General features: G+C 34.3%; 3 protein-coding genes across 6 annotated transcripts; 2 read left to right on the forward strand and 1 right to left on the reverse strand.

Moving 5' to 3' along the window:
• Positions 1 to 392: 392 nt before the first annotated feature.
• LOC109087317 (enhancer of mRNA decapping 3 homolog (S. cerevisiae)) lies at positions 393 to 7,666 on the reverse strand. 2 transcript variants are annotated; one of them, XM_042752833.1, is made up of 7 exons: positions 7,513 to 7,666; positions 7,106 to 7,278; positions 6,627 to 6,853; positions 5,972 to 6,316; positions 5,748 to 5,901; positions 5,448 to 5,665; positions 393 to 4,124 (listed from the first exon to the last, which is right to left on the reverse strand). In XM_042752833.1, exons 2-7 carry the CDS (start codon positions 7,267 to 7,269, stop codon positions 3,790 to 3,792), a joined length of 1,443 nt encoding a protein of 480 aa, XP_042608767.1. In that variant the 5' UTR covers positions 7,270 to 7,278; positions 7,513 to 7,666; the 3' UTR covers positions 393 to 3,789. The 2 variants fall into 2 exon arrangements, with proteins under 2 accessions (XP_042608767.1, XP_042608766.1); XM_042752832.1 differs by having other exon boundaries at positions 6,561 to 6,853.
• Positions 7,667 to 9,710: 2,044 nt separating this feature from the next.
• On the forward strand, positions 9,711 to 12,044 carry kxd1 (KxDL motif containing 1). Of its 2 annotated transcripts, none has more exons than XM_019095913.2 (5): positions 9,711 to 9,876; positions 9,961 to 10,064; positions 10,157 to 10,309; positions 10,970 to 11,016; positions 11,483 to 12,044. In XM_019095913.2, exons 2-5 carry the CDS (start codon positions 9,967 to 9,969, stop codon positions 11,737 to 11,739), a joined length of 555 nt encoding a protein of 184 aa, XP_018951458.1. In that variant the 5' UTR covers positions 9,711 to 9,876; positions 9,961 to 9,966; the 3' UTR covers positions 11,740 to 12,044. The 2 variants fall into 2 exon arrangements, with proteins under 2 accessions (XP_018951458.1, XP_018951521.1); XM_019095976.2 differs by having other exon boundaries at positions 9,719 to 9,856.
• Positions 12,045 to 12,204: 160 nt separating this feature from the next.
• Positions 12,205 to 18,082, forward strand: ergic2 (ERGIC and golgi 2). 2 transcript variants are annotated; one of them, XM_042752633.1, is made up of 14 exons: positions 12,205 to 12,364; positions 12,624 to 12,769; positions 14,305 to 14,413; positions 14,519 to 14,565; positions 14,658 to 14,725; positions 14,803 to 14,843; positions 14,943 to 15,044; positions 15,149 to 15,244; positions 15,376 to 15,431; positions 15,652 to 15,750; positions 16,357 to 16,454; positions 16,617 to 16,779; positions 16,856 to 16,935; positions 17,022 to 18,082. In XM_042752633.1, exons 2-14 carry the CDS (start codon positions 12,664 to 12,666, stop codon positions 17,085 to 17,087), a joined length of 1,131 nt encoding a protein of 376 aa, XP_042608567.1. In that variant the 5' UTR covers positions 12,205 to 12,364; positions 12,624 to 12,663; the 3' UTR covers positions 17,088 to 18,082. The 2 variants fall into 2 exon arrangements, with proteins under 2 accessions (XP_042608567.1, XP_042608566.1); XM_042752632.1 differs by having other exon boundaries at positions 12,208 to 12,359; positions 12,622 to 12,769.
• Positions 18,083 to 19,594: the final 1,512 nt, after the last annotated feature.

Below are 19,594 nucleotides of genomic sequence, written 5' to 3' on the forward strand. Positions count from 1 at the left end.
GAACGTATTCATTCTACTAAGGCTTGGCTTATGCATATTAATTAGGTGACGAGATGTGATTTGTTGAACGCAATACGTCGGTAGGTTGCTAGCCAATGACTGATGTTATAATGACGTCTCGTTAATATTAATGAGATTGCGTAAACGGAAGGTTACCAAGCATCTTAATATTTATGAGCAGCCTTATCCGTGGTAGGATTCGTAATTTCGCATTTGAAGACAGGAGCGACAGCACGCGCTTTTAAAGGGAACTGCAACGATAAAAAATACACACACAAAAAAAAAAAAAAAAAAAAAAACACACATTTATATTATATTCACATAAAATTTTAAAAAATAAAAAAATTAAAAAACTACCTTAAAAAAAAAAAAAAAAACAACAGTCGTGAAAGTTGTTTCCATTTTCTTTATTTATTCAGTCTTTACACTTCAAAGTTGACAATGTTAAGCTTGTAAGGTTTCCAGTGATATTAGAACTATGCCGAACAGATATGTCACTAATTCACAATTAATAGTAACAATGTTGTTGTCTAAACCAGTACTGAATCGTGTTTCGCCTTATACAACAGGTGCAGAGATAAATGATAAAATTACGCAACGCAAACAACCTTTATCTCATGCTTTTGTGAAGAAAAAGGCGTAAGAACGGAAACCAGTGGAAAGAAAACAAAAAGTAGCTTTCAAATTCTGATACTGAACAAAACCCCCTCAAGCCTTCAGAGGCATGTTTGATGACATCACTGTCACCAGATAACAACAAAATGTTTTCACAATTTTTTTTTTTTTTAAATTGCTCAAAAAGAGTTTGGTCAGATTTTAGAAGCAAACTCCTACACAGGAATGATTTATATCAAACTACATTTTAACAAACATGTAAGCACATGTAGTGCTTGGGTATCAAACAATACTCAACTGAACATTACGACTGGGCTCTCTAACTATTATCAATTAGAACCAATTTGTTTTGTTTTTTGCAAACCAAATGGAAAAAAAACAAATTGTACAGCAGTAATATTTTTTTAGCGTAAAAACCCAGCAAGTGATTTTGGCACCATTTTTAAGCTCTTTTAGTGCTGGATTTGCTGTTTATTATTAGACATACATGTTCTATTATCTGTATCTATACACTATAAGACTGTGACAGTGCAATCGCATTAGTATCATTAACTTATTAATGCGTCCAATAACGGCCTCTCATTCAATCTTTTGTTTTTAAGCTCAAAAGCTAATTTCAAGGAGCTAAATAGCTCTACAGAGGCTTCACCAATGACCTTATAGACACAAACATCAACAGTGAAAAGAAAAGGGGGGAAAAAAAGCCAATTATTCACATTTTATAATTTCCCCATGACTGAGAAAAGGTGATGTGTAAGGTTTGTTGGTTTCTAGTTTATCTAAACACTTGTGACAAGAAAAAATTAGACATCTGGGGCGATCAACTTTAGTGAGGTCACCCCTAGATTGTACATAGTTTAACTAACGAAAAAAAAAGCAAAGGAAAAAAAAAAAATCAAGAATGTGGCTTTTGAACAGAAAACAGAGATAAAACACTAGAAAAAAAATCTTCTAATTTAATTTTGAGAGAAAAAACAAAAACAAAAAAAATATTCGCTAGTCAAATTCAGAAGATGTCACAATAAAGCTTCAATGAAAAAAACATTTAGTAAAAAAGTAAATTTGTCTGATGAAAGCAGTACATTATTTCCTGGTGTCAGTTTTGTAACAATTTTAAGCTCATTATTGTTGCATATGGATCTTTTATAGAGGATTTGTGAGTCATAAGTGCCTCTCATTTTAACTGTGAAGGCATACGGTAATCTGCAGATTCAAACAAACATTTCCACTCCTGTCCTCATCAGTGCTTTTGAAAAACTCATTCATTACCCAAAAGAACTGAGTGTGCAGCACACACCGATTTTTTTGCTTTGTTATGGGTTTGTGCGCATAAAAATACAACCTGTAATAAAATCACGAATCGATTTCAGCAAGCAGGTTTATTGCAACACATGGAGCATCTTTCTTAATAAAAGATCCTTGTTTGATCTAACCAAACAAGCCATGCTGACTCAATATGAAACCCATTTAAAACAGGATTTCATAAGCTGCTTATTTTTGAGCGCTGAGAACTGAAACTAATGGAAATGAGGTAAAGCACAGCAATGAATTTTAGCGTGAGAAAACTGGTGGTATTGGCCAACGACTGCTTAAAATGGTCAGTATTGGTCCAATGGCAACCAATATCACAAACTAGTTTTTTAGTACACTTATCTTACCATTCAAGTGTGCAACAATTTATCACTGATGAGATCCCAGTCGATCTGTCATATTTACAGCACACTGGGCTTGGTCAACAAAGCAAATAACTCTTTGTAAGAAATTTTGCATGCAATAAACTGCCATATCAGTGCCTTAACACTGACTTTGATCAATCTGGCACAAAAAGAAAAAGGGGGGAATGTGCATCTAATGCACATTTATTTTCTATGGGAAAAATTAAGGTCAGCAAATGCGATTAGATTATGAAATAAAAGCTTTTTTTGAGATAAAATAAGATTCAAAAATGCCATAAGACCAATTAAGTCGCATTAAAGGATTAGTTTACTTTCAAATTAAAATTTCCTGATAATTTACCAAGATGTTTATGCATTTCTTTCTTCAGTCGGAAAGAAATTAAGGTTTTCGATGGAAACATTCCAGGATTCTTCTCCTTATAGTGGACTTCAACGGCTACCAAATGGTTGAAGGTCAAAATAATTTCAGTGCAGCTTCAAAGGGCTCTACACGATACCAGACAGGGAATAAGAGTCTTCTCTAGTGAAACGATCGGTCATTTAAAAAAGCAAACACAAAAACTGTATATGCTTTAAAAAACAGAAATGCTCGCCTTGCACTGCTCTGCGATGCGAGTCCACGACTTCATGTTATTACGTTGAAAAGGACACGCTTGACGTAGGCGGAAGTACCGACTCAAGTCAGTGTTTACAAATGTGGAGGAGGAGGACCATTCAAAAGTTGTTGTATATTCAATGACACATACTACATTTTTTTGTAAATGGCATGTGACTTAGTCTTTGCACGTTCGATTTGTAAACAGAGTCAGTACTTCCGTCTACGTCACGCGTGACCTTTTCAATGTGATTAAGTGAAGTCATGGATGTGCATTGCAGAGCAGATTAAATATAATTTTTTCTTTTTTTTTTTTTTAGAAAATGACAATCATTTCACTAGATAAGACTCTTATTCCTCGTCTGGTATCGTGTAGAGCCTTTTGAAGCTGCACTGAAATTAATTTTGACCTTCAACCGTTTGGTAGCTGTTGATGTCCACTATAAGGAGAAGAATCCTGGAATGTTTCCATCAAAAACCTTCATTTCTTTTCGACTTTGATGACATGGGGGTGAGTAAATTATCAGGAAATTTTAATTTGAAAGTGAACTAATCCTTTAAGTGTAAGCCAGTTGCTGTTTTTGTGACATAACACCCCCCCCCAAAAGAAATCAGCCTTGTGTATTAAAACGGCTGGTTGAAAGATTATTGTAAGACTGTTAGAATGCATCAGATGGCGAGTATACTGATGTTGGTTCTGCTTTTAACATATCAGGTTTGTCACAAGAGCTGGTATCGTTTCCATCACTTCCCTTTGAAGAGAATCATCACAGAAGTATAGAAGAACTTGAGAAAATACAGACTGAGAAGTTCCAGTTCTGCTGCAACATTCAAACCGAGATCCGTTCATTCTTAAAATCTTTAAGGCAGGTTCAGTGAGCCTTGACCGTGATAGTCAACGGCTTATTCGGAGTGCAGCGGGATGACAAATTTACATCCGAAGGGGGAGTGGTATTTGATCCCCACTTCCTGGAACACCTGTCGGGGAATGCCGATGTCACACAGGTAGACTCTGCCGGCACCCTCGGATAGAGGCAGCGGGAGGCCCAGGGAAAGTGACCATTTTGCTTCCACGGCATGTGCCTGTCCACTTACTGGAGGGTCGATGCTCAGTACCGGGGCTCGGTTCTGATTGGCCCAGTCGGCGGCGGCCTTGTACCAGGGCTGCTCCCTCAAGAATCCGTTTTCATGCGAATCCAGGCAGTTTATGACCAGGTCAACTGGCGTCTCGGGCAAGTCTGAGGGTGAAATGACATTTTGTGGATTAGACTAATGCAGTTTAATTTTTAACAGAAGCCACTTGTCTTTCATACACCTCCACTGGCTTTCAGAAGTGTATTGGTATATTATGTAAGGAGGGTGGGTGGGTGCAAAGTTAAACATGTTTCTGCAATTCAGAGTGGAAGTTTCCAAGACTTTCGAAGCCCTTCTAAACAAAGCATTCAGGTGGGTGTGTTAGGAAGATATGTGACAAACAGAAACCGTGATGAAGGTTTTTCGTCATCAAAATTTGCGTTGATGGAAACAGATCTTTGGGTGGGAGAATCAAATGGATTACAGCAGGTTGATTAGGGCTGTGCAAAATTAAAATTCTGGATAATAGGAAAAAAAGGAAAGCGGATTATTATTTTCATTTTATAGCTGATAACAGTTAGATAAACAACATTAAAATTGTATACCATAATAAATTAAAAAAAAAAAAATAACACAAAAACAAAAAATCAACATAATTAAATAAATATATATATATAAATATATATATACAAAAATGATAATCAACATTGATAATAATAAATTTTTCTTCAGCATCAAATTTCTGTAGGATCATGTGACACTGAAGACTGGAGAAATGAAGCTGAAAATTCAGCTGAACCATCACAGAAGAAAAAAATATTTGAATATTTCACAGTATTACTGTTTTTACTGTAGTCTTTAAAACTGTTTAAAAAAAAAAAAACTTTTGAACAGCAGTGTGTGTATAGCTCCAATATCAACCAATAATACTAATAATTTTAATGAAATTATCATAGTTATTAGGGGTGGGAGATATGACCAAAACCTTTTATCATGACATATATCACAATATAGTTATTTTTGCTTTAAATAAGGTTTTTATGAAATCAAAATGTTTGATACCAAAGAAATTTCAGAAGTCTTGTCACCAACATCAATATCACAAAAAAAAAAAAACCACTCAATCGCACTGGAGACAAGTAAACAGTAAACTAATTACAAGCAACAAGATAAAAAACTACAGCAGAGCAAATAAATAAGTACTTGATAAGTAATCAAATGTACAAAAACACTGCATATTTTTCACTGTGTAAATTAAATATTTCTTCTTATTAAAGCAATTTAGCCCGGATCCAATATGCTGTTACACGTGTTATGCTGAAAATGCGTGCAAATGAGACAATAGTCAAAAATCTCTATTAGTTGACAGATCTCTACTGGTTAATTGCGTCTACCGTTATATTGCCCACCCCTGATAGTTATAAATGTAAAAATGTATACTGTTGTATCATGAATGATTATTAAATATTGATGCAATAGTGTCACACCTTTCACATTAGAAACCAGTTTGCCTCCCGTCTTCCCAAAAAGTGCAAGTTCGCTGGTGATGGCCTCCAACATCTTGACGAAGTTTGGCAGGAAAAGGATGACCTCCACTTCATGGTTGGCCAAGTGACGGCCACAGCTGATGCCCTGAGCGCCCTGGACATGTGGTCCACACAGCAGGGCCACCGTGGGCCGCTGATGTACATTCTTTGGAGTAAGTCTACGAGAAAAACCAGACCAATGACAACCAGACCTGCTGAAGATATTTTTGATTGTGCAATTTCTGTTAAAGCCCCACAAACCTGTTCGGGCCTCCAAGTAGTGTAAGGGCCATCTGACTTGCACATACGCCCGTCATCTCCAGCCTGCGCTCCAGAGACAGACCATGACTTTCTGCCGTAGCTAATAAACGCTTGTGCAAGTCGAAAGAGATGCTGGGTACCACCAGCCCTGAGTCTGGGAGAAACGGCATCAATGAAAGCAAAATAAGAGAAATTATAAAAAAATCACGAGGTCAGATTCTTACCAGTGCTATATTCTTTTGTTCCATTCTGTGGAACCATGATCTGTCTGTAGACGACGGGTTTGGCCTCTAGGATGTTCTCGTCATGCCGGTATCGTGATGGCGTTTGCTCTCCAGGCGTTCCTCGAGATCTCGCGCCATTGCCTCGGCGTTCTGACGAATCGATCTGCGAGAACACCGCAGCCTTGTCGAACAGCGCCAGGTTCCCCTCAAAATCAAAGTCCTCATCGGGAACATCGTCCATACCGTCTCCAAAACACTCATCGTCTCTGTTCTTCATATTACCTCCGTTCTTCAACCCATTCTTTTTGGGTGTGGCCTGATTTGGGCCTCTGCAACTAGACGACCCTACAAACAGTTAAAAAGGGCATTAGTCAATAAAATCTCTTTCCACTTTTCATAGACCGCATTCCAATGTAACAGGACTATAAAATAATAATCGTGATTTTATTGTGAGTATTATGAAACAGAAACATTACACAAAGTAAGATTGTAATACTACTATAAACGAAACACTTATTTTACCCGCTGTATATATAACAGCTCAAATCTGAAAGATTCGGTTCAATATCCAATGACACAGAAGACTCACAAGAGTTGTGTCTTCGTCTAAAGCCTTTACTTTGGACAGCCATGTCCATGTGACGTTCACCGTAACTTTTTGAGTAGTGCGGCACCGGAGACACCCCTCCTTCCTGCGTTTTGGGTTCAGTTTTATTAGGTACCATCACAGGAGTGCTATTGACCGGGGCGCCACCACCACCCTTATCCTTGCGTCCGCCCTGCGGAGTCAATGTGGAGTTGGTGTCTGAACCATTCAGCTTCGGGACTTCAGTGGAGCTCTTACGGATCTCCAGGATTTTGAGATCTTTAATGTCCATGGCACTGTGGATTAGAAAAGAAGATTATTATAAAATAGTAAACAATAGTATCTGGTATCCAAATTCTGAGTATGCTGTATTGTATTGTCGTATTAAGACTGTTTAACAACATAATATTATGACTTTAGAGTACATAAGTGGACGTTATACAACAACATATGTAGAATATGACCAATAAAATCATTCATAAAGCATCAAAAACAGACATCACAGTGATAAACAGTGACCCTTTTAGGATTTTCATTTTGTTACTGACCTGAAGGTGACCTCAGGCACAGTGCACTTAACTCCATTGTGGAAGGGATGTCTGAGAGAGATGGTCTGGCTGGTCTGATCCACTGAAGATACTTCTCCTTGATACACTCCTAAAGTTGGTCCACAGTTGATAGAAACAAGACAGCCAACCCAGTCTGCTGCCATTCTGACCAGCTGAAATAAGATTAAACATTCTTTATAACACTTATATATTGAAACATAACTTAAAAAAAGTTATTTGTGAGGGGAAACATTAATATGTGAAAAATTACGGCGAGATAAATCGAGTACTGAACGTTAGATGAGAAGATGCTAATGTTAGCCAGCTCGATGTTTAGGACGCAACGGCTTTTTAACCTACTTTTTTCGTCGTCGGTCAAATAAAACTTGTAAAAATGAGTTCCTCACCTGTTGTCAAAAGGTAAATCCGTTCAATAAACAAAAAAACTGGTATACTGAGATTTATTTTTTATTAACTCTTCTGAAGAGCTCGAATGCGTGAGAGGCTTCTTCTGTTGTGATTCACTGAGCGAGTAGCAGTTTTGAATCTGTTTACTGCCACTTACTGGATGACCGCGGAAGTACACTGACTTACAGGCAGAGGTGTACACCTAAAAATCTTAAATTAAGTAATTATTAATATGAATGCATATTTGTATATTTTCATTAATATTTTTATAATGTATAATTATGAAATGATTATTATTTTATAATAATATATAATTACAATATTAATATTTGCAATCAATAACTGCAATATTTTATCGATTTAATATTAATTTATTATTAAATCGTTTTTATTAATGTATTAATTATTAATACATATAAACATTTGGAATAAGGTGATATATATACAAAAATACAACCCATGACCAAAAAACAATAAATATACTTATATGTGACCCTGGACCACAAAACCAGTCATAAGTAGCACAGCTATATTCGTAGCAATAGCCAACAATACATTGTATGGTCCAAAATGATTGATTTTTCTTTTATGCCTAAAATCATTAGGATATTAAGTAAAGATCATGATTTCATGAAGATATTTTGTCAATTTCCTTCCCTAAATATATTAAAACTTAATTTTTGATTAGTAATATTCATTGCTAAGAACTTCATTTGGACAACTTTAAATGCAGTTTTCTTAATATTTTGATTTTTTTGCACCCTCAGATTCTAGATTTTCAAATAATCGTATCTCGGTCAAATATTGTCCGATCCTAACAAACCATACATCTATGGAAAGCTTATCAAATGATTAATCATGATTAATCGCATTCAAAATAAAAGATTTTATTTACATAATATATGTGTGCACTGTGTATATTTATTATGTATATATAAATACACACACATGCATGTATGTATTTAAGAAAAATATGTTATGTTTATATATTAACTATATTTATAAATCATATAAATTATATGAATATACATATATGTATGTATATACATGTAAATATTTTCAAAATACATACATGCATGTGTGTGTATTTATATATACATAATAAATATACACAGTACACACATATATATTATGCAAAAAAAAACTTTTTTCTTGGATGCAATTAATTGTTTGACAGCACCAATTTATGTATGTGTGTGTGTGTGTGTGTGTATAAATCTCAATTTAAAAAAACTGACCCTTATGACTGGTTTTGTCGTCCAGGGTCACATATGAGTGTTAATTATAACATAAAGCCAACACCAAATACTGAAATAACATTGTAACACAATAAACAAACTGGGGGTGGGGATTAGTGACGGGGTGTTCTCTTATTCTCAGATAGGCTTTTGAATCAGAAACCAACCATCTTTTTGTCAGTTATGTGTGACATTATGAGAAGTTAGTTATCTGTTATCTGTTAAGGTCAAAGGCAGAAGAGGAACCTGCACATGTCCGGTAGAAACAAATCATGCAAAGCTCATTCACAGTGACATTTCCCACAAGCTCCAGCAGAACCTGAGATGCCTTCAGGGCTGTCTGAGCCTAGACAGCCAGCGCCAGCACAGTGTTTGGTTGAACAAAGCTGAAGCAGGACTCGACACAACCGGCCCCTCGAGCCAGAAACTCTTATTCAAAATTTGACTTGAAGTAATATTGCAGTGTGCTTTATTGTGGTGCCAGAAAAAATATTTTTATATAACATTTCAAAACAATTTGTCCTCTTCATGTGACACATTATTTTACCTGAAATAGTCATTGTCAATAATTATTTAAAATAAAAGTTTATTTATTAATATTTTAAAATTATAATTTAATATTAAATATACAAAAATACATAATATGTGCATCAAATATACAGTATATTAACTATTTATCCTCATGTGACACATATATAATATATTTGTCATTACAGAACGATTAAAAAATGCACGCGTTGTTTTATGTAAAAAAGCAATCTAGCATTATAAATGTAATGTTTAAAAATGTTTAAAATTATTCACGCGTTATTCATTATTCGATTCATTGTTATTTATTATTTAATGTTACATCTAAAATAAAATTAATCATTATTAAAATTAATCACACCACTTTTTCTGGAGAGCCAATCAACCCTTCAGAAATCTCCGTGATCCCGCCTCCCGCGTTACGCCACTCTCACGTGATCATATGACAACATCACAACAAAAATGTCTGCCTGCTTCTTGGTGCGGTAATTGTTTTCTCGTTTCACGAATATAGCATTTGCGTCAAGCTTCTGCATCTGATGAAGACGTTCTTCAAATAAAACCAAGACGCAAACCAGTCAGTGAATATTTTACCACGTAAGCGCCTATAGCCTACTTGTGTCTAACAGTTCGGTGTTGATTGGAATTATTATTAACGCTAATATCTTGTGTTTTATAAAGGGCGTCATGATGGAGCCCACAGCATCGGGGATATTCTGTAACAGGATGCTCAGTATGGTGAACTCTGAAGACGTGAACGCCATCATCCAAGCTCAGAAACACATGTGGGTTTACTATCTAGTGACCTGCCTAGGCAGCATAACGGTATTTATTATGCTGTCAAGCTGATTTTGCTGCATGTGTTCATGTATTCCAGGCTGGACCGGTTTGAGAAGACCAATGAGATGCTGATCAACTTCAACGGACTGTCCAATGTGCGCTTACAGCAGATGAATGAACACTTTCTGATGCACACCCGCACTTTAATAGAGATGAAGAAAGACTTGGACAGCATTTTCAGACGAATAAGGTATTATATTCACAACTTAAGACATTATGATGATAATTAAGATCTGAAATGAACATTTCTCCTTCCATTACATGCAAGTGTATGATAAATTGAACACATTCGAGCTGGTTTGAAAATGCAAACAATGTCATAAAATATTATTTTTTATACTTTTAATGCTAAAGTAATTATTGTATTAAATAATATATATTATCAAACCTAATATGTGACCCTGGACCACAAAACCAGTCATAAGTAGCACAGGTATATTTGTATTATTTATTTAATGCCAAATATCATTAGGATATTAAGTAAAGGTCATGTTCAATTAAGATATTTTGTAAATTTCCTACTGTGAATATATCAAAACTTAATTTTTGATTAGTAATATGCATTGCTAACAACTTCATTTGGACAATTTTAAAGGTTTTGATTGTTTTTTTTTGTTTGTTTTTTTTTCTTTTTTGCACCCTCAGATTGCAGATTTTCAAATAGTTGTATCTCGGCCAAATATTGTTTTGTACATCAATGGAAAGCTTATTTATTCAGCTTTCAGCTTATGTATAAAACTCAATTTAAAAAAATTTGCCCCTTATGTTTTTGTGATCCAGGGTCACATATTACAATATACTGTGTAACATTAGTTATTTCCTATGCATAAGATAATTTGTGTTTCCACAGGACTTTAAAAGGCAAGGTTGCAAAACAATATCCAGAGGCCTTCTGCAGTAAGTTATAATGCAGTATTTTGTATTAGCATGCATTAAAAATAAAGTAAAACACAAAAATGAGAATCAGTAGTTTTTGTACATGTTTAAAAAAATATTGTTACGTCTAAGAAAAACTAATAAATGGTTAAATCTTAAATAAAAAAACATCTAGCATTATCCTTTGTAGTTTCTGCTAAATGATTATACAAATAATCTAAAAACAAAAAAAAAGAGCATCCACAATTTAAAATTCCAGTATTTACAGATATAAAAAACACTATGCTGTTCTTCTGAACTTTCCATTCATCAAAGACTCACAGTTTCCACAAAAATATCAAGCAGCACAACTATTTTCAACATTGTTATTAATAAAAGTAAATGTGTGTTAAGCAGCCAATCAGCATTCTAGTATGATCACGTGACACTTCTGAATGGTGGGGTGTAATATAAATAATATAAATTATTGTGTCTTCCTTTGTAACAGACATCAATGAATGTTCCAACCTGGAGGATGATGATGATGACTTTGACCCCATTCCTCCCAGTGTGGCCACCACCATCACCACCACTGCGACGTCCGAACAGAGCACAGAGTCATGTGACACAAGCCCTGATGTGATATCGCCCACCATCAGCTGCTGTTCTGAAGACCCCTCTCAGGAGAACACCGGCACACCGACCTCGGACAGCCATGAACAGCCAGTGTTACGGGACGAGGGGCCGGATTCAGCTGACATTTAGATTCACGTGTATAATACTGTATTTACTCATACAGATGCCACTGTGTACAGTGGGGCGATGCAAGCTTACAGCTTAAGGTTTACTACGTGAAAATGGTTTTAATGCTACTGTTGTTAAATGCTGTTTTAATTTTGAAAAATAATGCAAACTTGCTTACTTTTTGCAGATTAAAAGAAAAGTTTTAAAGATGCATTTAAAAACAGTCATGTTTACATTGTGTTGTTTTTTTTTTTTGACCACATTATTTAGTATTATTTCTAGATTCAGAAAAGTATGTCATCAAATAAAAGCTTTCACGCAGTGCACAACGTGAGTCTTTGAATTAAACTGTTTGCTGATATTTGGATTATTTGGTGCTCGAAACTTTTACTATTTCTAAAATGTACAGAAATAGTACGAGTCGTAGGAAGCTAGTAGCTTTTCATTTTTTCCTCATATTGTTGTTGACTACATATCCCATGATCCTCCGGACCGGAAGCGTGCGACTACACACATCAGCTTACCTCTCTTCCGAGTCCTCTACATTTCTGTCCGTTATTTCATTTCATTTCATTAAACGTCTGTTGTAAAAGGAGATTATACGTTTGAAAACCGCAGAAACTACAATGTGCAGGTAGAAAACGAAGTAAGTAAAATGTTAAGCAAGACAAGTGCACGGCTAGCAGTGGCTAACAGTAACCATAGACAACCGTGAGATACCTGAGCCTTCACAGACAGACTGTTAAAAAAATACTCTTTAAAAGCTGTTTAAAATCAAAACTTATATGTGGTTAAACCTTTCGCATATTTAGCACTGGGCTAATAACAGAAAGTTGTATATTGTATGTATATTAATGCGCAACTCATCTTGATGTACCAACTGACATAAACACGATGACTCGCAGCTTAAATTCATGAGCAAGATAACAGCCAGCTGCTGCGACGATGAGGAGGCTGAACAAAAAGAAAGCCCTGAACTTTGTGAAGGAGTTGGATGCGTTCCCCAAGGTTCCTGAGAGTTATGTGGAGACAACAGCCAGTGGAGGAACCGGTGAGAGATTCGATGGATAGATTATTAATATTTCTATATTCTATTTGATATATATTCCACATATTTCAGTTAAAGTTTTAGTTACTTTGTGGTGTTTTTGTATAGTCAAATTTTTTTTTAACCTCAGTTTTAGTTATTTTAGTACATTATTTTTTTGGCATCTAACTAAAAAAAGTTTGTATATATATATATATATATATATATATATATATATATATATATATATATATATATATATATATATATACAGTACAGGTCAAAAGTTTGGAAATATATATCAGGTCATTACTATTTTTAATGTTTTTGAAAGAAGTCTCTTCTGCTCATCAAGCCTGCATTTATTTGATCAAAAACACAGAAAAAAACAGTAATATTGTGAAATATTATTACAACTTAAAATAATAGTTTCTATTTGAATATACTTTTAAAAAATAATTTATTCATGTGATGCAAAGCTGGATTTTCAGCATCATTATTCCCAGCCTTCAGTGTCACATGTAACATCCAGTCTATCACATGATCATTTAGAAATCATTCTAATATTCTGATTTATTATGAGTGTTGGAAACAGTTCTGCTGTCTAATATATTTGATGAATAAAAGGTTAAAAAGAACTGCATTTATTAAAAAAAAAAAAAAAGATTATAATAATATATATTCTAATAATATATTTTCTTTACTATCACTTTTTATCAATTTAACACATCCTTGCTGAATAAAAGTATTGATTTTATTTAAAAAAAAGAAAGAAAAAAAAAATTACTGACCCCAAATTACTGACCAATAGTGTATATGTTATGACAAAATATTTATATTTTAAAAACATAGCTTCTTTTTTTTTTTTTTTTTTTTTTTTTTTAATTCATCAAAGTATCCTAAAAAGTATCACATGTTCTGAAAAAATATTAAGCAGCAGAACTGTTTCCAACTTTGATAATGAATCATCATATTAGAATGATTTCTAAAGGATCATGTGATAATGATCCTAAAAATTCAGCTTTGCATCACAGAAATAAATGATAATTTAATTTATAATAAATTTAAAAACAATTATTTTAAATTGTAATAATATTTCACAATATAACATTTTTTTTCTGTATTTTTGATCAAATAAATGCAGGCTTGATGAGCAGAAGAAACTTCTTTCAAAAACAGTATAGTAATGTTTCCAAACTTTTGACCTGTACTGTATATACATATATACCTATATATATATATATATATATATATATATATATATATATATATATATATATATATATATATATATATATATATATATATATAATTAGTCAGTGTTATTTTATGAATATATTTATATCACACACACACATACAGTCATACCAAAATGTATTCAGACACCTTCAACATTTCTCACATTATCATAGTTTATTTGCTATAGTTTAGAAAACGGTAATTTTGGGTATAATATGTAACATGACTGTACATATCCTGTCTATAGCATTGTCCTTTCTTTCTCTTCTGAAATATAACAGCTGTGATACTGAATTGAACACACATGATTTCTTCCTCAGTGTCTGTGTTGGCCTTCACAGCCATGGCACTCTTGGCCTTCTTTGAGTTCTTTGTGTATCGAGACACATGGATGAAGTACGAGTATGAAGTGGATAAGGACTTTACTAGGTGACTCTTTACTGTTATCATAATGTAACGGTAAATTGTATTTTGTTGTTATATATAACATGATTTGATGGACTAACATTTTGTTTTTATTCTTTCATCTTGTAGCAAACTACGAATTAATATTGATATCACAGTTGCCATGAGATGCCAATGTAAGTATATCTTACCATAGTAACATGTTGTATGACTTAAAGCATAAAATCATCAGATAGTCTTGTGTATTTATTTATTTCTATATTTTCAGTTGTTGGAGCAGATGTGTTGGATCTAGCCGAGACGATGGTGGCCTCTGATGGCCTGCAGTATGAACCTGTGAGTAACTGAATCTTACTTATCTGCTAATATCTTGCTGAAGTGGTGTCATAACACATTTTAAAACTCTTTGGCAGGTTGTTTTTGAACTTTCTCCTCAGCAGAGGCTCTGGCACAGGTAAATTACATTTCATTTGTATGCAGCAGTTACATTTTCAACATTGGGACACAATTTTAATGTGATTTTATACATATATCACGGTTTTGTGCCCCTCAGGACACTTTTGCTCATTCAGAACCGTCTGCGCGAGGAACATTCACTCCAGGATGTTTTGTTTAAGAACGTCATGAAAGGTGCCCCCACTGCTCTCCCACCCAGGTCAGATCACATGACACCTGTCCGGGAACGTATCGCGCCACACGTCAAACAAGAATAGCGCAGTTATTTCTAATGGAGTATGTTGTTTTTCATTCACTCTGTAGGGAAGATGATCCCACTCAGCCTCTAAACGCATGCCGGATACACGGATACCTTTATGTCAATAAAGTAGCAGGAAATTTCCACATCACTGTTGGCAAGTATGTCTCCTTTCATCTTGTTTTTGCATCCACTCCATTAAAACTTGTTTTTAAGTACTGCAGACCTACTTTTAGAGTTCAAATATGTGTCAGTTGTCTTTAGATCTTCTCTGAATTTCATTTAATTTCAGGGCCATCCCACACCCTCGAGGTCATGCCCATCTAGCAGCGCTGGTCAGCCATGAGAGTAAGCTGAAGAGCTTCTTCAGACTTGACTTAAAGCAACGTTCTAGAAAAATGTGTTTTGATTCTATAGATATTATCTGAATGGCTCATTCTATGCAAAATATGTCTGGTGTTTTTGAATCCAGACCAGAAGGCAACATCTGTTCCACTAAAAGAGCAAATGGTGCCTTAAATTTGATGTCCAACAGGTCAGTTTGCTAAAAAGGACTGTTTTGTTTCAGCATACAACTTCTCCCATCGGATAGACCATCTGTCTTTTGGAGAGGAAATACCTGGCATATTAAATCCACTGGATGGCACAGAAAAAGTGTCCGCAGATCGTAAGTAATTAAAACATTATTAAAACATCAATATTTCAGGAAATAAGTGTGTGTGTGTGTATGTGTTATGCATTTTTCTAATTCAAATCAAATACACACTCACACGCAACACAAAAATCCAGGAGTTTGACAGCATTTTTGCATTTCTCTAATTCATTTATCTTCGATAATCAATATTTTATAATTACAAATTGTTACCACCATAAATATATTTATATTGTTAATACAATTTATATATGAGAATATATAAATAATATATAACCAAAAATTTTGATCATTTAAATTATACAGTTAGATTAAGTCTGAAAGCATTGTTCTAATTATTTAACTCAAAATTATATTATCGGCATAAATATATATTCATGCTGGTAATGTATTACTTATATTTTGTACATTTAAATTATATTAAAAGTACAATATTTTTAAACAAAATCAGTTTAGTTATTTTTTTTAATTATTGGTTTGAGACGATTTTGCCATTTTTCAAATCCAATATAACACCCCCCCCCCAACCAAATTATATTACATCAGCATAAAAAAAAAATTGCAAAAAGTTCCATTTCTTATGAGCCTGAAAAATGTTTTCCTTTTTCCCCTTTTTGTTAGATAATCAAATGTTCCAGTACTTCATTACCATTGTGCCCACAAAACTGCAGACGTACAAGGTGTCAGCGGACACACACCAGTATTCAGTCACCGAGCGGGTACAGACAGCTTTAAATATATATTCATAACCATCTGTTGTTTAAATTAGTTCTATTTAAAATGGACAAGATTTGCTACATTTTAAAAAGTTCTCTTTGTAAAGTACATATAACTGCCCAAGGATGATCACTGATGCCATGTTTGGATTCTCTTTGCTTTAGGAGCGAGTGATAAACCACGCAGCGGGGAGTCATGGGGTTTCTGGGATCTTTATGAAATATGATATCAGCTCGCTGATGGTGAAGGTGACTGAGCAGCACATGCCCTTGTGGCAGTTCCTGGTGCGGCTCTGTGGCATCATAGGAGGCATTTTCTCAACAACTGGTAAATGGAGAGAATATTTGCTAACAAAAAAACATCGAATTTGAAATGATTGAATGATGGTGATGTGTTTCTGCAGGCATGTTGCACAGTCTGGTTGGCTTCTGCATAGACGTGATCTGCTGTCGTTTTAAACTGGGGGTCTATAAGCCCAAGAGTGTAAGTAGTGGCAGTTGTTTTTTGTGCTTCATTTTTTAATTGCTTTGGAGTCGAGCACTGATACCCTTGTTGTCTCTTGTCTTTAGATGAGTGTTTTTGATGGCCATGTGAACAGCCTGACGCCTCTTCTTTCTGAGAATGCTGAACACTAGCTGGGCTCTCCTCCTTACCACATTTAAAGCTCATCTCACTCACTTTCAATCTGAATCACAACTGTACGTTTCAGGATTCTGTTAATACATGACATTGAGATTGGTTGTCATTTGTGGTACTGTAAAGATTTGTAAGCACTGACACAATAACTGCTACACAGGCAGAAATTCATAAATGAGTAGATTATATCTCAACAGAAGATCTTGTTTGGTGCAAAAATGCGAATTTAAATTAGTGGGCAGCTTTTGAAAAATGTTAGAAAAAGTGTATTATTATTATTATTGCACTCATAAAGACATCTTTTATTTTTCTAAAAGCAGGTATTTTAATTAAAACTTGATTGTCTTTAATTGGATAAATACTCCCTTTTAAAAAGCACAGGTCTAAATCTGAATATCAGACAATTTCGTTTTAGTTAAAGTGACTTTAATACAACTTTAAAAGATGTGGGAGCATCAGGAACCTTTCAGACACGACCCGTCACGTCAGTATTAGGATCTAGTTGGGATTTTTGGTGTGATTATCCCCAACCAGTGCCAAGATCTCCACCTCAGGATGGACTGATTGTTTAGCATCCATGCGCATTTTAAGAGATCATGTTTTATATTATTGATGAATAACACCTGAGGGTCCATTAATGCAGTCAAGATTGTATTTGGTTGAATGGCTGAATTATAAGGGAACTAGTGTGAAATAATTTGTTTAAAGCATATTGAACATTCTTACTTTTGCATGATTATGGATCACACTGCTGATGTATATTTTCTTGTGCCAAAGCCTTTTCTAGTTCTAAAATAAAGCAAATAAGCTCCCTGTAATGGTTAAATTGGAAGAATTTTTTTTTTTTTTTTTGTTAAAGTCGAGAAAATTAGACTCACATCCTGTTGGTCTATTTTGCTTAATTTATGATTTTTAACAAAGCTCTCCAGGTTCTGGATGTTTTATTTGCCTGTTATTCAGTGTGTCCAAATAAAGAGTTTTGAATGCACCTGCACACCTGTGATCTGTTTTTAAGCATCGCCATGTGTCTGTTCTTGTCTCCTGAGCAGCAAAATAAAATCTTGACTCCATATTCGACAATTTGTAATCACTGTAAACTCTTACATTAGATGCATCTTGAAGTGCCAATCACTTTTTTTAATTAAAATGAATAAATATACAATATATTCCTATTTCACTGAACATTCTCATTTGTTCTTTGTTGATGCCTTCTTACTCAAAGGACTCAAGAAAGTGCAAGTGTGCAAATGACAATTACTAGAGCAGCTGGTTTAGAAAACAAATCAGAAATCACCTTTGTTCAGGCACCAACCTGATCAAAAAAAAGACCATAACTAGATTTTCATTCCCTGAAGAAAAGCAGTGCTTGCAATATGAAAGAAAAGTAAAGTAAAAAGACACGATTCACCAAAAAACAACTTACCCTCATCTCGTCCTAAACCCAAATTACTTTCTTTGTTCTAGGGAACACAAAAGCTTCATTGTCTTTAATGCTTTGAAACGTCAAATTTCACCATCCGGGGAGGAAGGTTTCTATGCTTTTCATACATTATTATGTAGTTTAGGGTTTGTTTAATTACAAATATTCCCTAAAGAATATTCTTTTTAACCTCTGTTTTTCACATATTGAATGTCATAAAATGCACCATCTTGTGTTCTGGAGAACAACACAAATAAGAGACCGGGGCTAGTTGTCACATTTCAGTCTAGTACATACGTTAAAGTCTCAGTTTAAAATAAAAGAAACAACAGACTAAAAAATTAATTAAACAACTGTATAATTTTTGTGTCACAACTTACCGCAACGTAACATAAAATATCTATCTATCTATGATAAATAAATGCTCATACCCCGACAACCAGACATAATGAGAGCTATAAAATGAACTTCAGACCTTGTCAAGAGTTTATTTAACAGTATATCAGAATATCATACAGGTAAACAAGATTTTAGCAAAATTTATTATATCCGTACTGTTGCATTTCATAAAAATATTTGATCACTTAGTCTTTGAAACTATCAATAATACATTAAACCATATTTATAGGAGTACAGCTGTACAAGGTAAATACACATCTAACACTAGACAGTAATATTGATCTGAATGGGCCCCAGCACGTGCCATCTTTAACAGATTCAATATTTTCCTCAATAATATAAAAATTTTTTTTACTTCTTTGTCTTATTTTCACAGCAGGCAGGATACAGCTTGAAACAGTAAAAGCTATGAGCTGTGCAATAAATGCGTCTACATTTTCCTTCACCGTTTCTCGCTGTCTGTCTCTCCATGTAAACAGCAGTTTAATCTGGCACACTGCACCCAATGATGGCAATCAATGGAGACTACAAATATTATGTGCTAGCTACAAAACCATCAGGGAGATATGAACAGGGAGCGTTTTATTGTGGCACACATTACTAATATACACTATCTTGTTTCAACTGCAAAAAAAAAAAAAAAAAAAAAATTATATATTTTTAGTTCATTTATTTAAAATTAATAAG

Source organism: Cyprinus carpio, chromosome B25 (assembly GCF_018340385.1).
Source record: "Cyprinus carpio isolate SPL01 chromosome B25, ASM1834038v1, whole genome shotgun sequence".
Taxonomy (NCBI): domain Eukaryota; kingdom Metazoa; phylum Chordata; class Actinopteri; order Cypriniformes; family Cyprinidae; genus Cyprinus; species Cyprinus carpio.